The sequence below is a fragment of the Ambystoma mexicanum genome, chromosome 8 (genome assembly GCF_040938575.1).
Source record: "Ambystoma mexicanum isolate Mex_15411 chromosome 8, UKY_AmexF1_1, whole genome shotgun sequence".
In the NCBI taxonomy this organism is placed as follows: Eukaryota; Metazoa; Chordata; class Amphibia; order Caudata; family Ambystomatidae; genus Ambystoma; species Ambystoma mexicanum.
The window spans coordinates 1,516,478,541-1,516,504,365 of record NC_090929.1 but is presented as its reverse complement, the minus strand read 5'-3'; the positions used below and the strand labels follow the sequence as shown (position 1 = coordinate 1,516,504,365).

General features: G+C 48.3%; 1 protein-coding gene across 11 annotated transcripts in view; it reads left to right on the top strand.

The window, feature by feature from the left end:
* Positions 1–25,825, top strand: part of STN1 (STN1 subunit of CST complex) — a 1,349,458-nt gene that overhangs the window by 604,627 nt on the left and 719,006 nt on the right. For all 11 annotated transcript variants that reach the window (XM_069611734.1, XM_069611735.1, XM_069611725.1 and 8 more), the window contains one exon: positions 9,019–9,124. In XM_069611734.1, the coding sequence (XP_069467835.1) occupies positions 9,019–9,124 (106 nt within the window). The remainder of the gene's footprint in view (positions 1–9,018; positions 9,125–25,825) is intronic.

The window sequence follows — 25,825 nt, the reverse complement described above, 5'->3', positions numbered from 1 at the left end:
CCGGAGCCACTCAAAATGGCGGGCGCGACAAGGAACCTCCGCTGATACAGGGGGAAGGGCAGAGTGCCGCTGCAGTTCCATTGTGAGGGAAGCCGCCAAGAAGAATTCTAGGCACCCTGCTTCGGCGGCGAAGAGTACAGTGTCGGAGAGGGGAACTCCGACCCATCTGGACCGCTCAGACACAGAGGAAGCTGCGGTCTGCCCTAGATACCCGTGACCGATTAAGTACGGAAGCAACCAGCCGAGCAGAGGAAAAAGTGAACCGCAAAGACATGGAGAACCTCAGAGAGATCCAGAAGCCCTGTGACACAGGCGGGGACGGCGAGAACTCCCCCAGGCTACAGAATAGAGAGCCAGAGAAAGGGGTGAGTGAGGCACGGGACCCAAAACCCGACAACCCACCCGCATCGGGTGCGAAGCCATAACGGTGAAGGATTGAAGAGGAGGCGCAAAACGGAACGCGCAGCACTGATCGCCGGGTCAGAGGTAAGCCATAAAACCGAAGGGTGCTGCTAAAAATAATGTGAAGGTGAAACGAACTTGGTTGCAAACGGATGCCTGAAGCACAGCCCAGATAATTGCGGCGGGGGACAGGGCGCATCCCAATAACTTGTACGACAGGAACAAGCACACACTGTGAGCCTGGGCACTGGGAAGCAGATCGCCATAGGCAAGTGGACCCACCAGAATACGCCCCATTTACCCCATATACCCCATAGGGCTGGCGGTCCAAGTGCCGCTGAAACAACATGCTTTTGTCAGAAATGGAGGGGATCGGAATTAGCGACAGACTGATGGACGTAACCCTCAACCCGCAGCAGCAATAACCCGCAACTCGGACCCTTACACTAACAAGCAAAATCAGACACCCTACTGACACACAATAAGAGCAGCTGAAAAGCGCAACGGGGGGCACAACTCAACAACCCCAATCCCCACAAAACAAGCCCCGCCAATACTACAACAAGCCAATCAACGAAAGGGCAGCTCAAGGAGTCCCGGAATTGTGCTTTACCAAACATGAGCAGATAGAACACTGCCAGAATAAGTCTGAGGCTAAATTCAAATACCTAAAGAGCCGCGAGGCAATGACCCACAAGCACCCCCACTAGCCGGACTACACCACGGATACTACACAACGCCAATATGTCATCTTCCAGAAATAAAGGGAAGACAACTATAATGGGTCTTTCGCTGCTGCCAAGCCCCACACCCTATTATGACAGGGTACATTATGGGGGGGAGATTTTAATTGCATCAAGGATGGGGCTATGGACAGACGACCCACCACAACACCTAACAAACACAACCTCGCAGGCGTTAAACGCAATGGTGCATCACTTAGATCTGGTTGATGTCTGGCGAGAGTTGCACCCTACGGACAGATGTTATTCACACTACTCATACCCCCACAGCCTATATACACCAGAATAGATTACCTCTTCATTGATAGAGAACAATTGACACAATCAGAATCTGCACAATACCTAGACAGATTGATATCAGATCACTCACCCTTACTCATGCATTGGAAAATTAGAGGCCCCAGACCCCCCATCTCGATGTGGTGAATGCCCACTGAAGCCCTTACGGACCAATCGTTCAGAGAAGACCTCGGGGACAAACTATAGGAATTTGTAAGAATTAACAAAGTCACCGTGGACAGATGTGGTATGCTGTGGGAAACAATGAAAGTGGTGATATGGGGGAAATAATAGCAGGGGCAGGAGGCGTCCAAAAACAACTGAAAAAATAATTAGAGGGCAAGGAGGAGGAAATAAAGCAACTGGAAACTAACTTCCAAAACACCAGAGCGGAAAACGAAAAATTGAAAGAGATTAGAAATAGTTGCCAACTAGCATGAGGAAGACTATCTAAGTTCGATTACACAACACGCACCACTAGGGCACACAAAGAAACAGATAAACCAAGCAGGTTATTGGCTTGGCTGCGTAAAAGGGAACATCCGAGACACTTACCAACTGAGATCAAAGACGAAAATGGGGTGACACACAAAACACAACTGTCGATCAACTCTTTCGCCGCGTTTTATTTGAAAAACTATGCCCATGACACCCAGGTACCGAAGGAGGACATTATGGATACATTAGAAGAGATTGGACTCCCCAAGTTAAACAGTGCACAGAGAGAGAGGCATTAGATGAGGCGATTACCACAGATAATGTAACAGAGGCAATCGGATCTCTTGCCATATGTAGGACCCCAGGAAGCGACGGTCGCCCCCTGGAGTTCTATAAAGCCTACGAGCCAACCCTGACCCCATTGCTGCACAAAGTATTTATGGAAACGTATAAGACAGGGGCTCTACCAAGAAGCATGAGAGAAACACTAATAGTCCTGATGCTCAAGCCAAACAAACCCACAGGCGCCTGCGATTTGTACCGCCCACTGGCGATGCTAAACTATGACAGTAAAATTCTGACCACCATACTGGCCAAGCGCCTAGCAAGAGTGGTGGGGTCCCTAATCCACGAAGATCAAAATGGATTTGTACCAGGCCCCAACACAACAGCCAACTTAAGACGACTCCAACACGTCAAGGCACATACCCTAGGGAGCGAGGAACACATGGCAATATAATCGCTGGACGCCATTAAGGCGTTCAATTCCCTATACTGGGAATGGTTAATTGAGGTCCTGAGGGAGTTCGAGTTTGGAGAGGGTTTTGTGAGATGGGTTAAAGAGATGTACAATGCCCCCATGGCCAGAGTGAAGTCTGGGAGCACATTGTCAAAGGCTTGGGCAATACAGAGAGGTACCAGACAGGGCTGACCACTATTGCCCATGTTATATATCCCGGGACTTGAGCCAATAGCTATCTACTTAGGAAACAGCTCTTCGATGCAGGGAAAAGGGTGGGCGGGGAATATAATATAATCTCACGTTACGTCAACAATGTTCTTCTATATCTGAAAGACCCACATATTAAGGCCCCGATAGTGCTAGAAATATTGGATAACTATGCACACTACTCGGGGATACAGTTCAGCAAACAAAAGTCATGTGCATTTCCACTGGAGGGGCTGAGGCGGGTGGACGCAATATACTTACCTATGGTGGGAATCAGATGGCAGCCATAAGTGTTCAGATACCTCGGGGTCAACATTAAACACACACCAGAGCTTACTCGCAAATCCAACACATAGGCTGTAATGAAGGGTTTACGTAACCCTGAGATTCTGGTCCAAGCTACCACTGTCAATGATGGGCAGGACAGCGATCACTAAGATGATAATACTCCTGAGATTCCTGTACTATTTCCTAAACGTATGCTACTACATACGATCACCCTTCTTCAGGAAATTGGAAATATTGCTTAGAGAATTCCTATGGGGAGCGACCTGGCACAAACTGCCCATGACCATACTGACACTACCACACAAGGAAGGGGGGATACAACTAAACGATCTTGAGAAGTACTACCTAGCGGCACAGCTTAGCCATGTAACGAGATGGCTGTCGGATGAACCCGCAGCCGGAACTATCCTCTTTCAGCAACTGATTCTCCCGGCACACCCCAAAGAAATACTATGGAACCCACCAATCGAACTAGCACACACCCCCATGATCGTAAACCTGGGTAGACCGGTGTGGAATAGGATCAGATCTGTGCTCAGCTTGCATCACCCCTACTCGTCCGAAATCCCAATGATAGCAGACGTATGTAATGCACTTGCCGATTTACCCACAATGAGAAGCTGGGAAAGGGTTGGACTGTACACATGGGGGGATATGTTCGACGAAGGAACCTTGAGGGACTTTGACTCACTACATACACATGAGGGACTGACAAAGGGACCATTTTTATGGTACCAACAGGTTAAGCACATTGCCAAAGGGCAATGGGAAATATGGCCAGAAGAGCCAACACTGAACCACTTATTGCAGGAAATGTAAAATTTAAGTGACCGCTGGAAACCTGTGTCTAGATTATACAGCCAAATAACAGACAGGCCCAAACCCTGCAGAACGATTCTAAAAGGAAAAATGGGGGAAGACTTTGGAGTCACTGTAACCGAGAAAGAATGGGAGAGGGTACTGCTTTATCCAAAATAAGTGTCTAGAAATGCCAGATTCAGGCTAATATAGCTGAACGTACTATATAGAACCTACATGACCCCCTCCAGAGTTGCAAGCTTCAACAAACAAACCCGGCCAAAGTGCCCCTGGTGCAGCAATGAAGAGGCTGACATGATGAACATGTTCTGCCGCAGCCGCAAGGTGCATGGCTTCTGGTCTAAAATCGAACAAACCTGCAGAAAGGCGGGAGTGAACAGGTACGACTGGACCCCAAAAGAGTGCCTATTGGGCACATACCCCAGACTGAGCAAACATAAACACATTGTGAAGCTAATGGACATGGTATGCATACTAGCAAAGAGGGCGATATCGATGGCATGGAAATCACCCGGGGGTCCGAAATACGAGCTATGGAACAAAGAACTGGAGAGATGGGCAGCAGCGGAGACTAAAGCTTGGAACGCAGGGATCGATGGGCCTGAGGGTGACATAAGCGACACGTTTGAGTCATGGAAGGCCTTTAATAAGAGACATGTTCTTTTCAGCAGGTAAGCCCCCCTGAAAAGGCACAGAAATTCTACACAAGCGCAACGCAACATAAACGGGACACTGAACACCTCCCCAAAGGGGCTCCTCCAAAACGGAAAAGGGAAATAAAATCTATAAAAAATCAAATAAAAATTGACCCCCTGAAAACCCCACCACCCAGGAAACAGCAGACACGATTACACCACAGCAATGAAGACAGACACTGTTGGTTGTTGTTTCATGTTTTACTTTTGTTAGATACCAATACTATGGACATTACGCTATGAAATTATCACAACAATGTGCAAACCTAACGTATGTTTGTTCACAAATGCAAATAAAACATTTTTTTTTTAAAGAAGCGTTGGTAAAGAGAGGTGAAGAGAGTTGCATAGTAGGAGGGGTTGAAGAGAAAAGCAAAGGAGAACAAAGTGATAATAATATCACCAGAGGAGGCAGGAAAGAAAAGGCTGGATAGAAATTCATATGAATACCAAAAGAGAAGACCAGAGCATAGACAGGGAAACACATTCCCCATGCCTGCCAGGAGGAACAAGCATGTAGCAGGGTGGTGCGGAGGCCTGTAAAGTGTTTCCTAGACTCAAGTGCAGAAAGGAGGACTAGACACAGCATCCCTAGGTACAAGCAGATGTATCTGTGATGAGGAAAACCGTAAGTGTGCTGCTGGCCCCCAGGTTCAGGACCCCTGAGCAAGGAGGAGGATGGGGCCCCAGTGAGCAACCTCTTGCTCTTCAGACCTACCCTAATTCTGTCCAGGCTAGGCCGCCCGACCCCTGAACCGGAAGGGCCAATTCTTTCCCTGCAAGACATCAGGTATCCCATAGTAGTGCTGGCTAAAGTTTTTGTGAGCTTCTTACATTGACGAAGAGATCAACAACAATACTTGACTCACCCCTCTACCATGTGACTCAGTGTCCAGAGATTTGGAGGACAGTCTTCTTTCTCAAAGACTGTGAATGACACTGGGAAGTTTGAGAAACCTAAGGGCATTCTCACGGATAGTCCCTTGGAATATTTTGTTCAAGTGGCCAGGGGAGGGCCATCGCTCTTGCAACCCGACCCTGGGGGTGGACAAGCGAGGGAGGATCACCTGGGCAGGGGATGCTTGGGGACTGGGGAGAGAACGCCTGAAGGCGAAATAGGGTATTCCCCCCTACCTTGCCCCAATCCATCCTACCTTCCCTCTGCCTTCATGGAATGTTGTCTTACAAGTCCCATCAGGCCCCAGCTCGTTCCTTTAAAAAGGGGAAGGTTAAAACAGCCCGGGAAATTACAACATTCCATAGCCCTTAACAGCAACCCAGTCCAGAACTCGAACATTTAACACTGCCACCCCTATCCGCTCAAAAGAACTACAATCTCCAGGGTTCTTATTTTTCAAGACATTCCTCCTTTTCCGACAAGTCCTAACACCCTTTGTCCATAACCCTTAGGAAAAACTACGACTCCCATAATCCCCTTTACCAATTGAGTTACCCAAAATACATTTCTTCCTATCCTCTTTTTCTCTCTGAAACTCCTATATATCATTTTAAAGGTTGTTCTTTTTCTCACAACTCCCCCTCCCCAATTTCGAAAATGACAGAGTAGAGGAAGAGGTTGTCTAGAGGGATGAAGATTACCAATAAAAAGCCTACTGAGACACAGAGGACAGACTACCATCCATTAACAGACTGTCCCATTGATGAGGCCAAGCAAAGTCAGCCCTGACCAAACACCTGCAGCCACTTAGGAACTCCCAGGTGTATAAAAGGAGGCTGCAGAGAGAAGGAAGGCAGTTTCTCCTGGGAGACTTGGCTGTGAGACTGAGTCCAGCAGAGGATCCCTGCCACACTCCCAAGCATTGAAGGAGCATGGCTATGCACATAATGGAGCAGTTTTCCCGAAGCTGAAGGGGAAAAGGCGAGCAAGACTGGAGGACCAGAAAACTGGTCGACAAGTCAAGCCAGCAAAAGAAGAACAGGCAAAACTTCCCTGTTGGATGCAATCTGCCAATTTTCCTAAACTGCTGCCTAACTGGGAACAAGGGTATCCCTGTCGGACGTGCCCAGAGAGAGGCGGCTCCCCTCCTGGGTGAACGACGGAGTTGGGGAGGAGCAGAGGAGACGGCGATGATCGCAGAACCTTTCAAAAACTCAGTCGCTGATACAAGCGACCAAACAAAGCCAGTGAGTTGATGTACGAACAAAAGTCTGGTCTGTGTTTGCAACTGCTGAAGGTTTTAAATATTGGATGAATGGCAAGCAAGACAATCTGAAAGTAGCAAGTGGCTATTTGAACTTTGAACGACAAAGAACTATCAGCATTTTGTAGGGGGAAAGCCAGCTGCAAGTCCAGCACCACATGGGTGCTCACTTGAGAAACTCTGGGCGATTACGCAAACGTAGAAAACTACAGATAGAACAAGGCCGTAGGAGAGCCGCCAAGATAGGTCAAAGTGGTCATACAGGAGGTCCAGTAAAAGTCCTGTACTGTTGAAAGCCTTTGGCCTATGAACTGTGAAGTAAGATAAGAGCTTTTATATTTCGCGCATGTCCCGGGTCAGAGTGGACGATCAACTTTTCATTGGTTACGCTGGAAAGCGTTTGGGACAAGCTGTGACGAAACAGACTTTGTCTCGTTGGATTATTTTAGCTATCTCCGAGTGTTACCGCTTGGCGGGTAAGGACCCTCCGGCTGGCTTGCGGGCTCATTTTACCAGGGGAGTGGCTGCGTCTACTGCCCTGTAGAGGGGAGTTCCTATTCGTCACATCTGTGATGCAGCCACCTGGGCTTCAGTAAATACTTTTGTACGTCACTACTCCCTCGATTCCATCAGAGGGCAAGATCTGCCCTTTGGCAAGGCAGTTCTCTATTCCGCAATTTGATTGGGCATGCTAAATTTGTATTCTAAATTCTTTCCCACCTCCTTGCTTGGTACTACTTTGGGAGTCTGTCATAGATATGGAATACGTCAGAGGACCCAATCCCCTCGAAGAACAAGTTACTTTCTTACCTGGTAACGTTCTTTCGATGGGATGTTCCGACGACGTATTCCATATCACTCCCTCCATGCCTTCCCCACTGCAGAATTTCTTTTGCGATTGCAGCTTGCGTTCCGCAAGGCCTTGTGTGTCTGACTGGCAGAAAACTGGTGGCACACGTTCTGGGAAAAAAATATAACTGAGGCTATGGGCGTCCTACTTATCACATCGGGTGACGTCGGCCGTCGGAGGAGGTCCGTCCTACTTATCACATCGGGTGACGTCGGCCGTCGGAGGAGGTCCTCGGGGACGGCGCATCGACGTCGACGCAGGATGCAGACGCCAAAGATTTTCCGAAGCAGCACAGCTGTGGACATTACCTGTCATAGATATGCAATATGTCGTCGGACCATCCATATCGAAAGAACGTTACCAGGTAAGAAAGTAACTTGTTCTTTTCATTTGATGGTCAATGCTTGCTCCCATCTTAGATTCAGGTTTAGATTAGGTGTTTTTCCATCCTGCATGCAGAATTCATTGTTCAATAAACACCCTTGAACTTTGATCACTTGTGTCCGTCTTACTTTTTGCCACCAGACGTTTCTCACAGGAAAGACCCAGGGAAACATTTGGGAGACATGCCCTTTGTTGTTGTTGGACAGATGTTGGAAAGACAGTCATTCTGACCCTTGTTTGAAACCATCACTGGAAGCATCCTTGAACCCGTTTCAGGAAAAGAAGGGGACCAGAAGGACTGGAGGAGGCCCTTGTGAGGAGGGAGAAACGTCCTATCCCTTAGGAGAAGTTTCCGATTTAACCCCGGCCCGTTCAGACCTTTGTATCCAAAATGCCTTTAATGAACATACTATGCATTTTAAGGGTAACTAGTCTGATTTAGTCTCGTTGTCCCATGAGTATATGCTGACAAAACGGCATTCCATCTATCTTGTCACTAACATTTTTGTAAATAGGTTTTTGAAATCCCTTCAATTCCTGAAACAGGGAGTGATATTAGACGAGAAGTAGTTGTGCATTCTGCAAATCCATTGTAGGAACACAGATGGGAAGTTAACAGGACTGAACAACATTCACAAAATGGAGGACAACTCAATAAGTATTTTCAGTTTAGGAAATCGGCACAATTTAAAACATTAATATTAAGAAATATCATGTTTTATTTGTATAGCAATGTTATAGCCCCTTTAATAAATTGTTTTGCAAAACAAAATTAGACTGGACCATTTCTGGTGCATACAACTTGCATTGAGTTGCTCTTTTCAGGCATTTTCAAATATATGTATTGAACAGTATGTCTCAACATAAAATCAGCATTTTAAGAGTTAATTGTTATGTCCCTGAGGAATGCAAATCCAAGTAACATATTTCCACAATTAAGGCATTTGCCCTTTGAGATGTAAGCAATGTGAAATGTTTCTTGATATTATAATCTTTTGTACACCTGCAGATAAAGTGGATGATCCTGCTTATGATGCAAATATTTTCAGGATGCTGGACGTCCCTTATCTTTACAGGAATGTTTATGACCTGGCTTCTGAAGTGCCACAACGCCAGTAAGTAAAGTTGATAGAGTACATCTTATATAAAGTCTCCAACGCTCGTAATGTTTAATGAATTTAAAGAAATAGGCCCACCCTTTGTAATTAGGTATGACAGTCCTTGTATCTCAATGGAAAAACTGCATCTTCAGCCTCCAGATTGGAGGAGAAGGATATGTTAACACATTGCCAGTGCCTGGGTTGAATAACGAGTTTTGAGGGGTCCTGCACTATTTTTGGGGCTCGTTGTTCTAGAAGCCAGTATTCTTCCCCCTCAAGCATGCACAATGTAGATCAAAAGTCACATTGGTATAACTAGACATCCCCACTTTATGAATTCACAAGAGTACATGTGTACAACTTCACAGTATCAGCCATACAGTAATTTTCCTGAAGTTAGTTCATGACAGAATTCAGCAACATTGTGACTTAATTCATTTTGTGATTTCAATTTGCATGCAAAAAGATTGACTTGAGTAGTAACATTTAGTCCTTTAAGCAGAGTTGTATTTTTGTATTGTTCATTTATATAGTGCCAACCATAAAACAAGTTACATTATTGTGCAACTGTTGTGGGTGAGAAAAGAGAAGTCAAGGGGGGGGGCAACATTAAACTGACCATTAACTGATCTTTGTACATTGAAATGTGCATAAAGAAGAATGGGGCAAGTGCAGGGGCGGAAGTACAATGCTGTAGACAAAGTGCAGAAATAAAAAAGGCTTAATGAGGCAAGAGCGATAACATGACAAAGCAGAAGCAAATTTACTGGCTGCAGCGGCCACAAGAAGTCAGGAACAGCGAGGATAGAAAGATCTGGGTTTCAAGAATTCCAGAAACCTTACAGCCAATGCTGTGCCGTAGAAAAAACTACAGTCCAGTGGCAAAATCAGATAGGTGTGAAGAGGAATGTCTTGTGTAGTTTCCTAAAAGTGAAGAGGCTGTTTTCGTGCTGTAAGTAGCATTGGAGGGAGTTCAAAAGGCAGGAACCTCCAGACCTAATGGAGTATTTCCGCAAGTGCTTTTTCTTGGAGGTTGGAGGAAATTTGTTGGCAATTGCAGATCTTTGTGTTCTTGTAGGAAGATTTCTTTGTAAGAGCATGGCAAGGTACACTGGAGCGTTGCCTTGAAGAGCCTTGTAAATTAAGCATAGAGACTTAAATAACTTTATTTTCCCACGGCAAACCTATGCAGAGCCTTCAGGCTTGAATTGATATGATTGCACATTTTTAAATTGATGATAGGCCGGCTGCGCTGTTTCGGGAAATGTAAGGAGACAGACACAAAGGTCGCATGGTGGTTGGCATAGACTTGTATTCTTCTTGAAAAAGAAAGAGAAAGGCCCATCTATCCCTATTTCTGTGAGGGGTTTCCCAGCCTCAACTAAAGATTAAAAAGGATCTGTCAGAATGTCTGTTTAACTTAAATTCCCACCGTCCTGCGTCAAATCCGTGGTTCTGTCCCTCACACTTATAACTAAAGTAGATAAGGCTAAACTGTTGATGGCCTAAGAGAATGGTTCCCTTCTGGCTTTATGATCCCCTGGTTAGTGTATTCTCTACACAGCAAAGTTCAAACAATGCCTACCAAGGGGAATTCCTATCCCCTCGTTAGTGTATTCTCAACACAGAAAAGTTCAAACAATGTTCACCAGGAGTAATGACTCTCTTCCCTGGTTGCAAATGTCCTCCAACAAAGAAAACAAGGCCAACAATCCTTCTCCTTTTGAGTCGTTGATGTATCTGGGGGAATGCCTCACTTTCTCTGAATAAAAGGTTCTTCTAACACTTTTTAGTCAAAGGCCTGGCTGACTGACTCCCTTCCCCTGGCTGGAAGCTTGTTATTCTCCAGCATGGGGTCTGGCATGAATTCACATGCTCATGAATATTCCCCGTCGTCAGGCTGGGAATCCTCGGTAAAGAAAGAATCAGTATCAGTTTCGTTTCTATTCTGTATTTCTTAGTAGTAACCAATCACTTGTCTCTGGGTCATACTGCCCCCAGCCAATGACTGCCCTCTCCCTAACCCCCGCCCCTGGCATCCATCCTCAGATTTTTACTGTACGTTCAAGTGTTGGGAGTCCTTGTGCTATAGCTCTCGAGCTTTTACTGCGTTTTGCGATTTTTCAAAGAGTTTAATCACATTTTTTCGGTCAATTGAGCCTCAAGCTCTGCCGTTTCTACTTCCGATCAACGGGGACCTGTTTCGGGATTTTCTACGCCCCTCAAGGGTGAAGTTTTCATCGAGTTACGCTTCTTGGAGGACTCCAGAAGTTTCTAAGGCCTACCCCGTGGACATGGCCCAGGAGAATGGAAGCTCGACACCCGGATCCAAGCTGTTTAGGAACTGTCCTGGATGCGGATTACAGAATGTGTTTAGGGAGGACGAGATCTCGAGGTGCCTCTACTGTCTTCACGAGGACAAAACCCACGTGGAGAAGGACTGTGCGTTTTGCATGAACATGTCTGATCGGACTATGAGTGTCACAATAGAACTAAGGGAGGAGGATATCAATCCCCTCTCCCGAACCACAGAAGCCGAATAGATCGACCCTCCCACCATGGTTGCCACGGGTGCCTGGATTTTTGAAGTACAGGTAGCCACGTGGCAGCTAATTGGGGGGGAAGAAGGAGTTGGGGGGGAAAAGGGATGGACTAATAAAGGTAAGGAAGGGAAGACAACTAGACATAAAAAGCAAAATCACATACAATTCCTGACTTGATACTGCAATACCCTAGAAATCTAACCTGACTCTCCCTTCGTAAACTAGTAGGACATAACATAAGTTTCACAAAACGCATGGAGCAGTATACATGACCTTTCGAATGTTAGTGACCATGACTTACAAAGCATGACTTAAAGCTACATCAAATATATAGCAAGCAATGACACTGAGACAACAACATGTCCCAGTTATTGGTTGACACAAACCCCTGTACATAGAATGACGCTTTCCCCTTGTGGAGAAAACAATGTGACTGAGGAATGCAGACTTAGCAGGCTTTTGGTCGTTTCTGGTTAGCAATCATATCAATGCCGTAGTTCAGACCGTAGCATCCAAACATGTGGTTCATAGTAGCAAGTAGCACCAAATATACTATTAAGAGGGCACACTTCAAGAAAACACACTTAACTAATGGTCCGGACATTTCCTCATAACGTCCGGACATCGAGTTGAAGCGTTGCTCAATACATGTCACCGCTGCGGCCCAGGAGGACACAGAACACACATAAACACTTAACTGAGTGTCCGGGCGCCTCCTGCAGCTGCCCCGGACCTGACGGAAGAGAGCGGATCACACATTAGCCAGCGTTCACCGCCACGGCTCGCGAGATGTGAATGCCGCCACGCATGGTCAGCGTTAGTCCTTCAGCTGCCTCGAATTGCCCGCCTCCGCCTCTCACTTCGCTGCTCCGCTGCTGCTGCCGCCCCCCGTGCTCTTCAACATCAATCATCAGCACCTGAGCATGGGCGGGGGGCCGTTGAGAGCTCATCCTACTAATGCAAAGTGCCTGCAGCTGGTTATCGGCGCGCTTCAGAAAACTACTCCCATTCCCTATGCCTGCTGGGAATTGTAGTGTTTTCCCCTATCTAGGCAATACACGTCTTCTCCTGCACCACAACCCCTGATTCCTGACAATGAGGGATCGTCGGACCCGTCTCGCCAACAGGCTGGAAGGCAAGAGCTCAGCGGGTGAGAAGAAGAAGAAGTCTGAGTGGTCTTCTAAATCCTGTGAGGGCGCCCCGGTGACCGGGGCCCAACAGAAGGCAAAGCACTGCGAGTCTGCAGGCACTGGGAGCGCCAAACGGTCGGGCTCCTCGGCTGCCAGGCAGGGCGCACCTTCACCGACGCCATCAACCACGAGCCAATGCTCTGGCTCGGGGAAGAGAAAATCCAAGAACCCGGCAATGCTTCTGGAGAGGCCCCAGTCGATCTCGAAGGAACCGGCCGAAAGGGAGCGAGGCAATGACCCTCCCCCTAAGGTGAAGGCCTCAAGCGCGGCCAAGGTGGTGAAGGCCTTGATTCAACCGGCCAAGTCCTCTATTGAGGGAGTCGCTGCGGCCCTGGCAAAGCCTGTGGAGGCTACCCCAGTGGAGGCGACCTCGGGGCCCAGAGTTTCACTGCCTCCCCGGAGGGAATCCTCTTTTAAGCCCATCGAGAAGACCCCCGTGAAGACCCCGGTTGAAAAAGAGGGGGGGCGGTGGCCAACACGGACACAGCCTCCGAGGAGGAGCTGTTCGAAGTCGAGGAGGGATTCGACAAGAATTTGGAAGAGGCCCGTTCCCACGGGAGGGATCCCGACGAGGGGGATGACGAGAGCGAGGGTGGCGACGACGAGGCTCCTGTGGAGGAGGAGCAACCGTTGCGCCTGTCGCAGCCCGAGCCACAGGACAACTCGGCCATTTTGACGGCAATCCAAGCCTTATGCACGGAGATAAGGACGAGATTGCCCCTACCCCTGACGGACGACCCAACTGAACTGGGTCCGTCGGGGAGCCCTCCAAACAAGAGGAGGACGATTCATCCAGCCCCGTCCTTTCAGCCCTCACGGCCTTCTCAGCCTTTGTCTCCTTCCCCGAGGAATGACACAGGAACAGATACGGCCACGACGTGGACGGATGACGATGGTGGTGGCGACGGCACTGACCTCCCGTCGCCCATTCCTCGGGCATCCCCACCCGACGAGATTAGCTCCTTCCACCCCATGATTGCCAGGGCGTCCGAGCTTTTCCAGCTCTGCCCCGAAGAAAAGAAGAATGAAGGCTTCCTCTACCAACGCCGCAAAGCCAAGAGGGAGACGGTCCTCGCGTTGCCGTTGCTGGATGACATCTGGGACGAGGGACTTGCTCTCCTGAAGAACCCGTCCACGACGCCTGCCAAGAGGGACCAGTATGAGAAGAAGTACCGGGTCCCTGAAGGCGCCCCTTTGTGCCTTAGGGCACAACCGACCCCGGATTCGGTCGTCTCGGCAGCGGTCAAGAAGAAAGAAGGGGGGGGCATCGGCCTCAACTTCAACTTCCCCGCCGGACGGCGAGGGAAAGAAACTAGATGCCATGGGACGACGAGTCATCTCGTCTGCGGCGACGACGATTAAGGCGGCCAACACCCTAGCGATTGTGGCCCGCTATGACAGGGAGTTGTGGTACAAGATCGCCCCCCTGTTGGACTTCCTCCCGGATGACAAGAGGGCAGAGGCCCTGGCGATCCTACAGGAGGGTGAGGTGGCGTCGGACCATGCCATAACGGTAGCCATGGACATTGCCGACACCAGTTTCCACCAGTTGGGCAACAGCGTTTGCCTTCGATGGTGGGGGTGGCTCAAGGCGACGGATTTCCGCCAAGACGTACAAAGTTTTCGACATGCCCTTTGACGGGAACAATCTGTTTGGGAAGACAGTCGATGAGTCCCTTCAGGCCATCAAGGCCGACACGGAGACGGCTCGGGCCTTGGGAGTTCTGCAGCAATGGCGGCCGCCCTTTCAGAACTCCAGAGGCAAGCCAGGTGCTTCCAAAGGATTCGGCGGAGGCTCCTCGACGTACCATCAGGCGGCCCGCTCCTCGTCACAAGAAGCTTACAGGGGACGAGGCAAGTCAGGTGGATCTCGCCGTCGTAGCCAGGGAGGCCAAGGCGGTAAGGCTGCTTTCAAGCAAGACTGAACCGGCTGTTGCGTCGGGCCCTCACTGAAGCACCATGGTGGGAGGCCGGCTGACTAAGTTCGTCAGCGTGTGGGAGTCCATCTCCACCGACCGTTGGGTGCTGGATGCCCTGGCCCATGGGCACACTCTGGAATTTCTAAAGAAGTGCCCCCAAATTCCTCCCGTGGCCAGGAAGGAAAACCACGCCCCTCAACTGTTGTTAGAGGTAAGGGAGATGCTCAAGAAAGGAGCCATCGAGCTCGTCCCAAAGAGGCTCTGGGGCTCCAGAGTATACTCAAGATACTTCCTCGTCAGAAAGAAGACAGGAGAATGGTGTCCCATCCTGGACCTGAGTCGACTAAACAGATACATCAAGGCGCAGAAGTTCCGGATGGTCACCCTCCAACACATGCTGGGCCAGCTGGAGGATGGCGACTTCCTATCGTCGTTGGATTTGGAGGATGCGTACTTTCACATCTCATACTAAAAGGACACCAAATGTTTCTCAGGTGGTTGTCCAGGGACGGCACTACCAGTTCAAGGCCCTCCCATTCGGATTGAAGTCGGCACCCAGGGTATTCACCAAGTGCCTAGCACCAGTGGCGGCGTGGCTGTGCCTGCAGGGGATCCACGTCTACCCCTACCTGGATGATTGGCTCAACCGAGCAAGAACAAGGGAACTCGCCGTCGTACACACAGCGAAGACCGTCCGGCTGCTCACGGATCTGGGATTCTCCATCAACTTCCCCAAATTCCACCTGGCTCCGTCGCAGGTCGCACTGTTTCTACGAGCTAGGCTCGATACAGTAGCGCGATTGGCCTCGCCGTCGGAGGAAAGGACGAATGCCATCCTGGGCAAGTTGCAGCGTCTGCTGGCCACGGACGTGGCCAGGGTGAGGTCCATCAAGTCCCTTCTCGGGATGATGTCCTCATGCATCTACCTGGTGCGCTTGTGCAGGCTTCGGATGCGCCCCCCCTCGACGCCCCTTGGATGCAAGCGAAGGGCAGCTTTGAGGACAAGATCTCGCTCAACGAGGTATCCCGCCAAGCGATTCGGTGGTGGGGCACCCGCATGCATCTCACGGCAGGCACAGACTTTCAGACCCCAGCCCACGAGGTGACGATGGATGCCTCCCTGGAGGGGTGTGGAGCGCACACCGGAGATCTTCACGCGAGAGGCCTCTGGCTCTACTGGAGCTCTGAGCAGTGTTCTGGGCCCTCAGGTTGTTTCTCCCGTCCCTCAAGGGCAAGGTGGTGAGGATCTTCACCAACAGCGCCACCACGATGTTCTACATCCGGAGGAACAAGATCCCCAATGTCCAAGGACACCCAGGATCTGTGGCACTGGGCCGTTGCCCAGGGGATGTTTCTGGTACCCTTTCATCTGGCAGGGACAAACAACACAATCGCTGACTCGCTCAGCAGGGAGCTGCGCTAGTGCCACGCGTGGGAACTGCGGCAGGATCAAGTGGATCGACTCTTTCAACAATGAGGCAAACCCCAGATCGACCTGTTCGCGACGGCGACGAACTCCAAGTGCCGGAGGTTCGCGAGCAGGTTTCCCCAGCCGAGGAGCATGGGCGATGCTTTCTCGTTCCCCTGGGACGGCCTGTTCCTGTATGCGTTCCCTCTGTTGTCGTTGCTACTGCGACTCGTCAACCAGCTCAAGAGGTCCCGGTGTAGGATGATCCTCGTCGCACCGGTGTAGCCGAGGCAGATCTGGTTCCCGGACCTTCTGGACTTGTCAGCGTCCCCACCAGTCAAGCTGTCGACGGACGCAGATCTTCTCTCCAGAGAAGGAGGCGCCATCCTTCATCACGACCCGGAGTCCCTGAACTTGCAGGCCTGGCTCCTGCAGCACTAGAGTTCGGATGGTAGGATATCCCGGCGGACTGCAGAAAGGTTCTTGCAAAGGCCAGGGCGTCCTCAACTCTCAAGTGCTACAGACACAATTGGAAGAGGTTCTCTGTCTGGTGCCGTGCACAGAAGATTATCCCTCTACGGATTACGGCCCCTCAAGTGCTACCGTACTTACTGTTGCTGCCCAAAGCTGGACTAGCTCATGCTTCCATCAAGATACATCTGGCAGTGATTTCCCGATACACCAGAACTGCAGGGCGGTCATCCCTGTGGGCTCATCGCCTGGTGAAGGAGTTTATGAAAGGACTGTTTGTCATGAACTAAAGAATACGCCCCTTTTGGACTTCGTGGTCCTTGTCTCAACGGGGCTTACACTCCCTTGTACTTCCAACATGGCCGTCCACTGTAAAACACCTTCCTCGCTCTACACCTTGGACGTAGCGTGTTCTATTTATAGACCACGCCTCCCACGGCTCTGCACGTCTCAATGCTATTGCGAAGTAGAGACCAGACGTGTGCTCCATAGCTCGCGGTATTGTTCCCTTGCTTATTCCAGCCTACCCCATTCCTAGTCCCTTTCCTTCCTTTCTTGATTCCTGGACTTGTGTGCTAGTAGCGCACTCTGTTAATTTCCCGGATTCCTGGATCCTTGCATCCCAGAACTTTGAATGCACGCTGGAGTCGGAAGAGACTCGTGCAGCCTTATTCAAGACTCGATCAGTCCGCAAGAAGGCATCGATCAAGAAATCCAGCAAAGATCGAACTCGGGTGAGAAGGGGGGGGGAACTCCTTGACACTGTTCTGATCGTTTCTGCCGGTGAAGGCTCCGCCCCGGCGTGGGAGTTCAACGTGGTGCTGACCAGGCTCATGAGCCCGCCATTCGAGTCTTTGCATTCGGCTGCGTTGAAGTTCCTGTCTTGGAAGACAGCGTTCCTTGTGGCCATCACCTCCGCACGACGCGTGGGAGAGATTCAGGCCCTATCCTGCAAGTCTCCATACTTGACTTTTCACTAAACGAAGGTGGTGCTGAGGACGCACCCCTCCTTCATGCCCAAGGTGCCGTCGGACTTCCATCTCAACGGGCCCTTGGTGTTACCAGTTTTCTTCCCGTCGCCTTTGTCGCCGGCTGAGAGGACTTTGCACTCACTGGATGTAGCTAGAGCGCTGAAGTTCTATGTGGACCGAACAAAGAGTTTTCGAAAGACATCACAGCTGTTTGTGAACTTTGGACCTGTGAACCAAGGGAAGGCTCTCTCGAAGGCTTACGTTTCCAGATGGCTCTCCGTCTGCATCATGCACTGTCATCGGTTGGCAAAGACGACCGTTGCCCGGCCGTCCGAGAGCCCATTCTACCAGAGCGATCGCTGCTACGACGGCGTTCCTGTCTGGTGTGCCCCTGCTGGACATCTGCAGGGCTGCTACGTGGAGGTCGACGCACACCTTCACGAGATTCTACTGCGTCGACCGGGATTCCAGGGAGGAGTCCAGAGTCGGCCAAGCAGTGTGTAACGCTCACCTGATTCCCGCAGAGGCGCCGGTCTTGACTGGGTGAATGCCGTATCTTCAAAGGTGATGTGTAACACACGGTTGGCTCTTTGGGCTGGACCTCTGTGCACTGTATGTCTGACTCGAAGAGTAAGATGTCTGCAGATAGAAAATATGGGATCAATGAACTGGGGTTATTGGGTGCCTCTCTCCTCTTCCCTTTCTCTTCTGTAGAACCCCAAAGGTTAATGCCCTCACCTTAGGTAAGTGAACGCCGAGCTCTCCATCTGCCTCTGGGCAGGGTGCCGTAACCAGTTTCTTCACTGGATAAGGGTGCAGGCCTCTTGACCTCAGAGGACTGCTGTCCGTCGTTAACTGCACGAACGGTAAGTTCTGGGTACTTCAAATGTCTTAAAAGTCTTTTGTAATGATATCTCTTGTTTTGCAGGGTTCCGGCGATGGCGGATGGCGGGCTGATGAGAGTTGAGGATCGAACCCGCGTGAGGAATAGAAGCGCCTGGAAGCACGTAAGTAAGCGCTTGTAGCCTGCTTCACGATGCGCACTAACTGTCCCTTTTATCTTGCAGGTACAAGTTCGGAGCTTTAGAGAAGCTGAAGGGTGCTGGAATACCCACTGGATTCGGCGTGGGAAGGAGTAATGGCACGTGAGTAATAAAGTTGCCCAATGTCTTTAAACGCACCTTCTTTTGTCTTTCAGATGCGGGATGCAGCGCCGAAGGCCTCCGGAGCGTGCGAAGAGCTGGTAAGCTTTTGTCTTTCAGATGCCGGAATGCAGTGCGAAGACCTCCGGAGCATGCGAAGAGTAGGTAAGCCTTTGTCTTTCAGATGCCGGAATGCAGCGCGAGGCGTTGGTGACAGCCGATGGACCAGGTAAGAGATGCGCTGCCACTGAAGACCGTAGTGCTAACCTGTTCTTTCTTTGTCTTTACAGGTGCTGCTGAAGACTGGATTCCAGGATGGTAAGCCTTTGTTCCCTTAGGCCCAGGATCAGAAGCAGAAGACACGATGAGCGTTCTGCTGCAGAGAATGCAGAATAACGCAAAGCAAGATTCATCCATCGGGTGTGGTTTAAATAGCCTCCTGTAGTGCTTAGGTGTCTCCTTCCACAGCCACGCCTAGGTAAGAAAAGAGTTCCTGCTTTCCAGAAGAGTTCCAGTGTTCTGAACCTAGGGAGTGGCTCCTGCCCCACCCAACAGGAAAAGTAGTCCCAAACAGAAGAGGATCAGGGGTTCAACTGGCAGGTAAGTAAGCAGCATGGTCTGCTGCAGGTAAGTCCACCCAAGCATTATGAGCCCGGCGCTTCCAGCGCTGGGACTGGACATCTTTATGAGCCTGCTGCCACTGGCGCCAGGACAGGGTCCAAAAGGTCCCAATTGGGACTGGCTGGCACTCGGAACCGGGGTTATGGGTCTGTTTCCAAGGGAGTCGGGCAAGTCCTGATCTTTTGGAAGCAGAGATCATGACACAGTGCTGCGCAACCTGTTCGACTGAAGGTGGGCCTGGTGAGGAGGTAAGAGATGTTTAATGTTGAGTTTATGTAATGCTTAATGTTGAGCCTTGCCACCTCCTGTGGTTGTGCATGTGTGTACTGCTATGTATTCTTATATTCATGAGCATGTGAATCCATGCCAGATCCCATGCTGGAGAAGGAACATGTTACTTACCTGTAACTGTTGTTCTCCAGCATGGGTCTGGCATGGATTCACATGCGAACCCTCCCTCCTACCCCTCTGCGGCTCTTCACTTGGTCATACTGCCACTCTACGTGCTACCAAATCTGAGGATGGCTGCCAGGGGCGGGGCTTAGGGAGAAGGCAGTCATTGGCTGGGGGGCAGTAACTTGTTCCTTACTTCCGCCACTTGATATCAGGAGGTTAACTCCCTCCTCCTGCTGTTTCTCACTACAACATTTCAATCACACTAGACCAGTGAAATTCAAACTTTGATCATCATCTACTCTCCTTTCAGATCAATTGGTCACCCGAGAACTTAGACAGTGAGTGGACGAAACAACAACTAGAGGTTAATAATTCCAAAAATCGCTTGAAATGGTCTCGAGGAAACCTGTGGAAGTTCTCTCAAGAAATAAATAGATCTATTAATTCCCATAATCTAATCAACTATATTGACTTCCTGGAACCTTTTAAAAACACGATTGTTCTGAATCAGAATAATAAATCTCATAAGCATGCTTTTGATCTCGAAATTAAATTGCACAAATCCCAATATCTTCAAGAAAGGAGGTTAATATTAGCCACAAATGTCACCAATACTTGTCAAGCATTAAGAGCAGCTAAATGCAAATAATTAAATTGTATACGTGGTCGTCATGCATTGGTCTTCCAATATGATAGTGAACAAATGTTTAACACCATATGCTCCAAAAACTGAGCAGAAGTTTGGAGATTACTTAATTATCGTATAACCTTGTTTCAAGCACATATTCAAACAAGCGCTGTACTGGAAGAAGCATGGGTGACTCATTATTCAAATTTGTACAAGGACCCTAATTTTAGAGCTGAAGAGTATAGGGCGCAAACAACTTCCTCTTGGAATATCCAATGTTTGCCGATACTACTTGAAGAAACTATAACAAAACTAAGCTCTTCCAGAGCTGCCGGACCTGATGGACTGCATAATGTAACCTTTAAAGAAAACCAAAGGTATTGGGCGAACATTCCTTATGCCATTTTTCAACAAGTGATGGCACATCGCAGACTACCGACGTCTTGGACAACATCAATAATAGTGCCCATATATAAGAAAGGAGATTGTACCAACCCGAGAAATTATCGCCCTATTGCACTATTAGATGCCCCCGGTAAACTTTTTGCAAAATTGGTTTTGGGAGAATTCAATGCTTGGATGAAATCTTGTGGCATGAGAGACCAGCAACAAAAAGGATTTGTGGCAGGTCTAGGCATTAGTGTTAACCTCCTATCGCTAAATGCAATAAAAGTACAATGCCAGGTGTGTAAGCAATCTGTATACTTCGCGTTTGTGGACCTACACGTGGCTTTTGACTCTGTCTTCTGCATCCTTCTCATGGCGAAATTAAAGAGACGGTTGCCCACCAATCCTACAGGACATTATCCATGCATTCCATGCAGATACATCCATCCGAATACAATTTACTTTGGAAGGATTACTATCAGCCCCTATCCTGACAGCTCGTGGTCTAAAGCAAGGCTGCTTATTAGCAGCAGCTATTTTCAATTACTTTATACAAGACCTTCGATACTCGTTCTTGCATATATCATCTGATTCTCCGGTCCTCAATGGAATTAAAATCACTAATTTGAACTATGCTGATGACATAGTTCTCATCTGTAAGTCCCCGATAGGTTTGCAGAATCTGCTTGGCGCATTTAATTTGTATTTAGACTCAAACCAACTAGTGATTAATACAAACAAAATACAGATTGTGACATATGTTGCCAATAGAAATCATAGGAACACATATAAGTGGACAATAAACCTAATGCCGCTAGAGGTTGTGAATAGATACATCTACCATGGCATGGTTTTTGAGGGATTGTTAACGCGAGCGGCCAAGTAGAGAGCATGGAAGTGAAGTTGACCACAGCCATATCGCAGGCGAAAATCATATTGCACCGGTACAGTAAATTTACGATAAAACCTGCAATTATTTATTGGAACATGAAAGCAATTCCATCCATTTTATATGGATCAGAAACATTACTGAATTGTAAAGTATTAAATCTGGATAGACTTGAAACCAAATTCTGGCGAGTGGTGCTTTCCTTACCCCAGTGCGTACCAGGCGCATGCATGCAATATGAATTGGGGCTAATTTCTCTGCATGCCATCTATCTGTAGCGAAGTTGTTCACTGTTTCGCAAATGTTTGTTGGCAAATCAGCAACCGACTATGTTACAGGTAGTTGCTAAACATATGCTTACCTCACATAAGAATTTTGCAAAAAGGTGGGTTGAGGAAAGTCTAGCTTGTTTAGCAAACGCAAATGTATCAATTAATATGCTAGTGACAAATCCGGATAAAGCTAACAAATTAATATACCAACTGGACTGGATCAATACGAGAAATATGTGTCTAAAGTACCGCCAAATCTGTAAGTACAGATTTGGGCACAAAAAAGTTAAAATGCCTGAAGCATACCTTCTAAAGTCTCCATCTGTGGCATTTAGAACAGGCCTCTTGAGAGTGCGCTTCGATTTATCTCCCACTCGCCAAATACAAGTTAGAAGGCATCAGATTTCAAAGGAATGTGTTCTGTAGATTTTGTCTGGATCCTACTACTGTCGAATCGTTAGAACACTTAGCATGTCACTGTACAGAGTTGAATGATTTAAGATCAGCTCATTTTGTAAATGTAATCACCACCTTAAATGCGGTTGAACAAGATTTACGTTGGTCTTTCTTACTATGCACTAACAAACACACTGTACAGATAGCATTGATACATTTTCCACTGTCTCTGAAGCTAGAAAATCTGCATAGCGGTGAGACTAGCACAAATATGTTCTGAATAGTTGAAACTACGGGTAGTGAGATCATATATATGATACTCTTTGTGTCTCAAGGGCGAACCATACAGGCTGTTGATAACGAACTGCTCAAAACGAACTGTATTTGATAAGACTTGACAATTAGGAATGGAATGTGCCATGTTCTTATTGAGGGAATTTAATGTTAAATGTATGTAAATGTTTTGTTCTCTAAATAATGGCCTTTAATATTCTTCACTTCCTAATTTACTTATTTATTGTCTTTTGTCTAATAGTAGTCTGAATAGCTTGAGAACATTTTGTGTAATATTGTGTAACATTGATCAACTGTGAATAATTGATGAGTTTTATCTCCTTGTTTATGTTGAAATGTAAGATACACTAAGTTTTGTTTTTTTATATATTTTAACGATGAATTTTGTATATTGAAAAGCTGATTAATTTCAGCTAATACAATAAAAACAACAACAAAAAAAGATATTCAAACTTTTCTATGCTGAGCACCCCCCCTTTAGGAAAAATATTGTTGCTACCCCCCTCCCCCCCAGATGCCACTTCTGTGTACATATTCTATTAAAAACAGTCACTGTACTCCCTTTTGGGAGTGCCTCTCATCCCCCTGCCCCTTGGACACCCTTCTGGCTCCCCAGGTGGGGCGGCCCTACAATTTGAAGACCACTGCGCTAGGCCCAGGAGGAATGACTCCCTTACCCTGGGTACTAAGTGTCTCTTCTGGTCAATCCCATGTAAAGTTTCCACTGTAGTTGGGTCCCAGACCCAGGTTCTTCTTCTTTGGGTCGGCAGACCTGCTACACTAATCTGCCAAGTACTGCCACGTGGAAGATGACTCGTATCTCTCTCTGGACTTTGGTCCTCGAGCCGGGTTCCTCTTCTTGGACTCTACCTACTTGGTTCACTATACTGCCAAGAGAAAGATGCCTTGTATCTCACTCTTGTATTGGATGCGGGTCCCCGGACCCATATTCCTTTGTCCTTGTAATCTGCTCTTGCGATGGCCGACTTGGTTCACTCTCCTGCCATGTACTACCGCAAAGAAGATAACTTACGGTTTTCACTTTATTTGGGTGCCGGTCCCAGACCCATCTTTTCCACTTATTGGGTTTTTCTCTACCCCTGGCACATAATTTGCGTGAGACCTCCACACCTTTCTACCCCTCTGTTAAGCCTGCAGCTGACTGATTACTGCTAGGACGTGAGGTAGCTGCATCCGTCTTCCTGGTTATTGTCCCTGTACCTCCTCCAGCATTCCCGTACCGCCTGTTACCTTTTTTCCCATCTCAGTACCTTGCCCATACTTCCAGGGGCTGGACTCCGCCTCTCTGCTTCACCAGACTCTCGGCTGCTTCTGTGGTAGTCTGGCGTCTGTGTGTCATGCTGCTCATCTCCTCTGCTTCAGAGCTGTGAATGTGGCTCCCCGGCGGCGTTCACTGTTCTGCGTTGGTTCTTGAACAGGATTTGGATCTCCTGCGCTGGAGAGCCCTTGCACCTGTTGGCTCTGTGAGGATCCAGGAATGAGATGCGGACACAGGGGAGTCATGTTTGTTGCTACAAACCTTTATTAAAACAAATGAGGTTTGGAAAATACCCCACTCTCCCTAATATAGGAGGAATTTCCCCACCTCAACCAAAACTCATGGGTCTGTCCGGTGTCAAGATGTCCAACAAAAAAGTATGTCCTGTGTCCATAATCATATTCCGGGCCTCACACTCTTAAAACAAAATTAAAAAAAACCTAAGGTGTAAAAAATATTCGGCGTACTTCTAAGTCGGCTGGTCTTGTAAAAAAGTGCCGGTATTTGTGGTACCAGCACTTTACTGGACCAGCCGACTATGGGTTTGCCGGTGGGGCGCCTGCGTTGGAGGTAACGCAGGCGCCCCACCGGCAAAAAAAGCCCTCATTAACGACACTGGAATAGTCGGTGCTGTTAATGACAGCAAAACCCCTCATGGAGTCCTATGGGAGTCCATGAATGAGGACTTACACTGTCACTCAGGTACCCGTAATCCATACTGGGTGCCGTAAACGGTAGCTACGTTTGCTGATCTCCTGGCCATTGTCTCTTGCTTTTCAAAAGTGCCGAAATGTTCTTCAACACAAAAGTTCAAATCCCACGAAAATGGTTCCAATTAACAATGTTCAAAGTTGCAGAGAATAACTTCCTTACCCAGATTCCTTGTTCCAATATCTCAAGTTCAAAAAGCATAATTGGGTTCCAAGAGGATTTCTCTCCTCCCTTGGTATCTTCGGTTTTCTTGGGGACCAGTTCCCTTCTCCAGGCTTTCTCTTCATCTTTTAATACGTTGCAAATCCTGAGGGTATGTCTTTTCATAAGAACTTTCCTTTATATGCTTTCACAACAGTTCATAATCCCAAGGGCATTATCCTCGTTGAGATACTTTATAGTTCATAATCCCAAGGTCATTACCTTCTGTTGGGAAGTGTACAGTAGGGACTCAGGGTTGGTACAGGGGGCAAGGGGTTTTGACAGGGGCTATAGTGCAGGCAGGGTGGTGTATGTTTTTCTCTAGTATACAGGAGGAACCAACGCCATCTTAGATGGTAGCAGCATATTGAAATTGTGGCCTAGTTCTGCGCTGGGTCATGTCTCAAGCTACATGCACATGGAAATGCATGTAGGCATGCGAGAATAGTGAATAGATTGTAGTGTGGATGCCGGTGAGAAAGGCCAGGGCTACAGAGATTCATAGAACCGTCATTGTCTCATGTTCCCAGCATTCGTATCCCAGAAGGAATGCGCCTGCAGGGCCGCAAGGGGGGTTGAGAGCTCTCTGCGAAAAAGCGATCCCATAAGGAGGGCACGAGCCTCCGACCTTCCACATCCTAGATCTAAGAAATGGCACTAAGATGTCCCTAACCCAAGACCCCCAGCATTTCAAGGTACCAGTCAGTCCCAGACCACGACCATAAAACTGTTAAACCCCTAATAGATCAAGAAAGATCAGAAAGCAGGCACCATAGGTCACATGATTTGTGCTGCGAGATGCCGGGAGGGATAAAACAACATAGCCAAAATGAGGTTGGGGAGCTTTGGACGGGTGCCGACGTGTCTGGAATCGAGCTGCAGTACTTTGGGTATCGAGCTGCAGTATGTTGGGTGCAATGACCTCAAAGTATCATCTAGCCCTTGTCTGCAGTAGCAGGTGCACATCAGGTTAGCGATAGTGCCTGTATTGTTTTCTT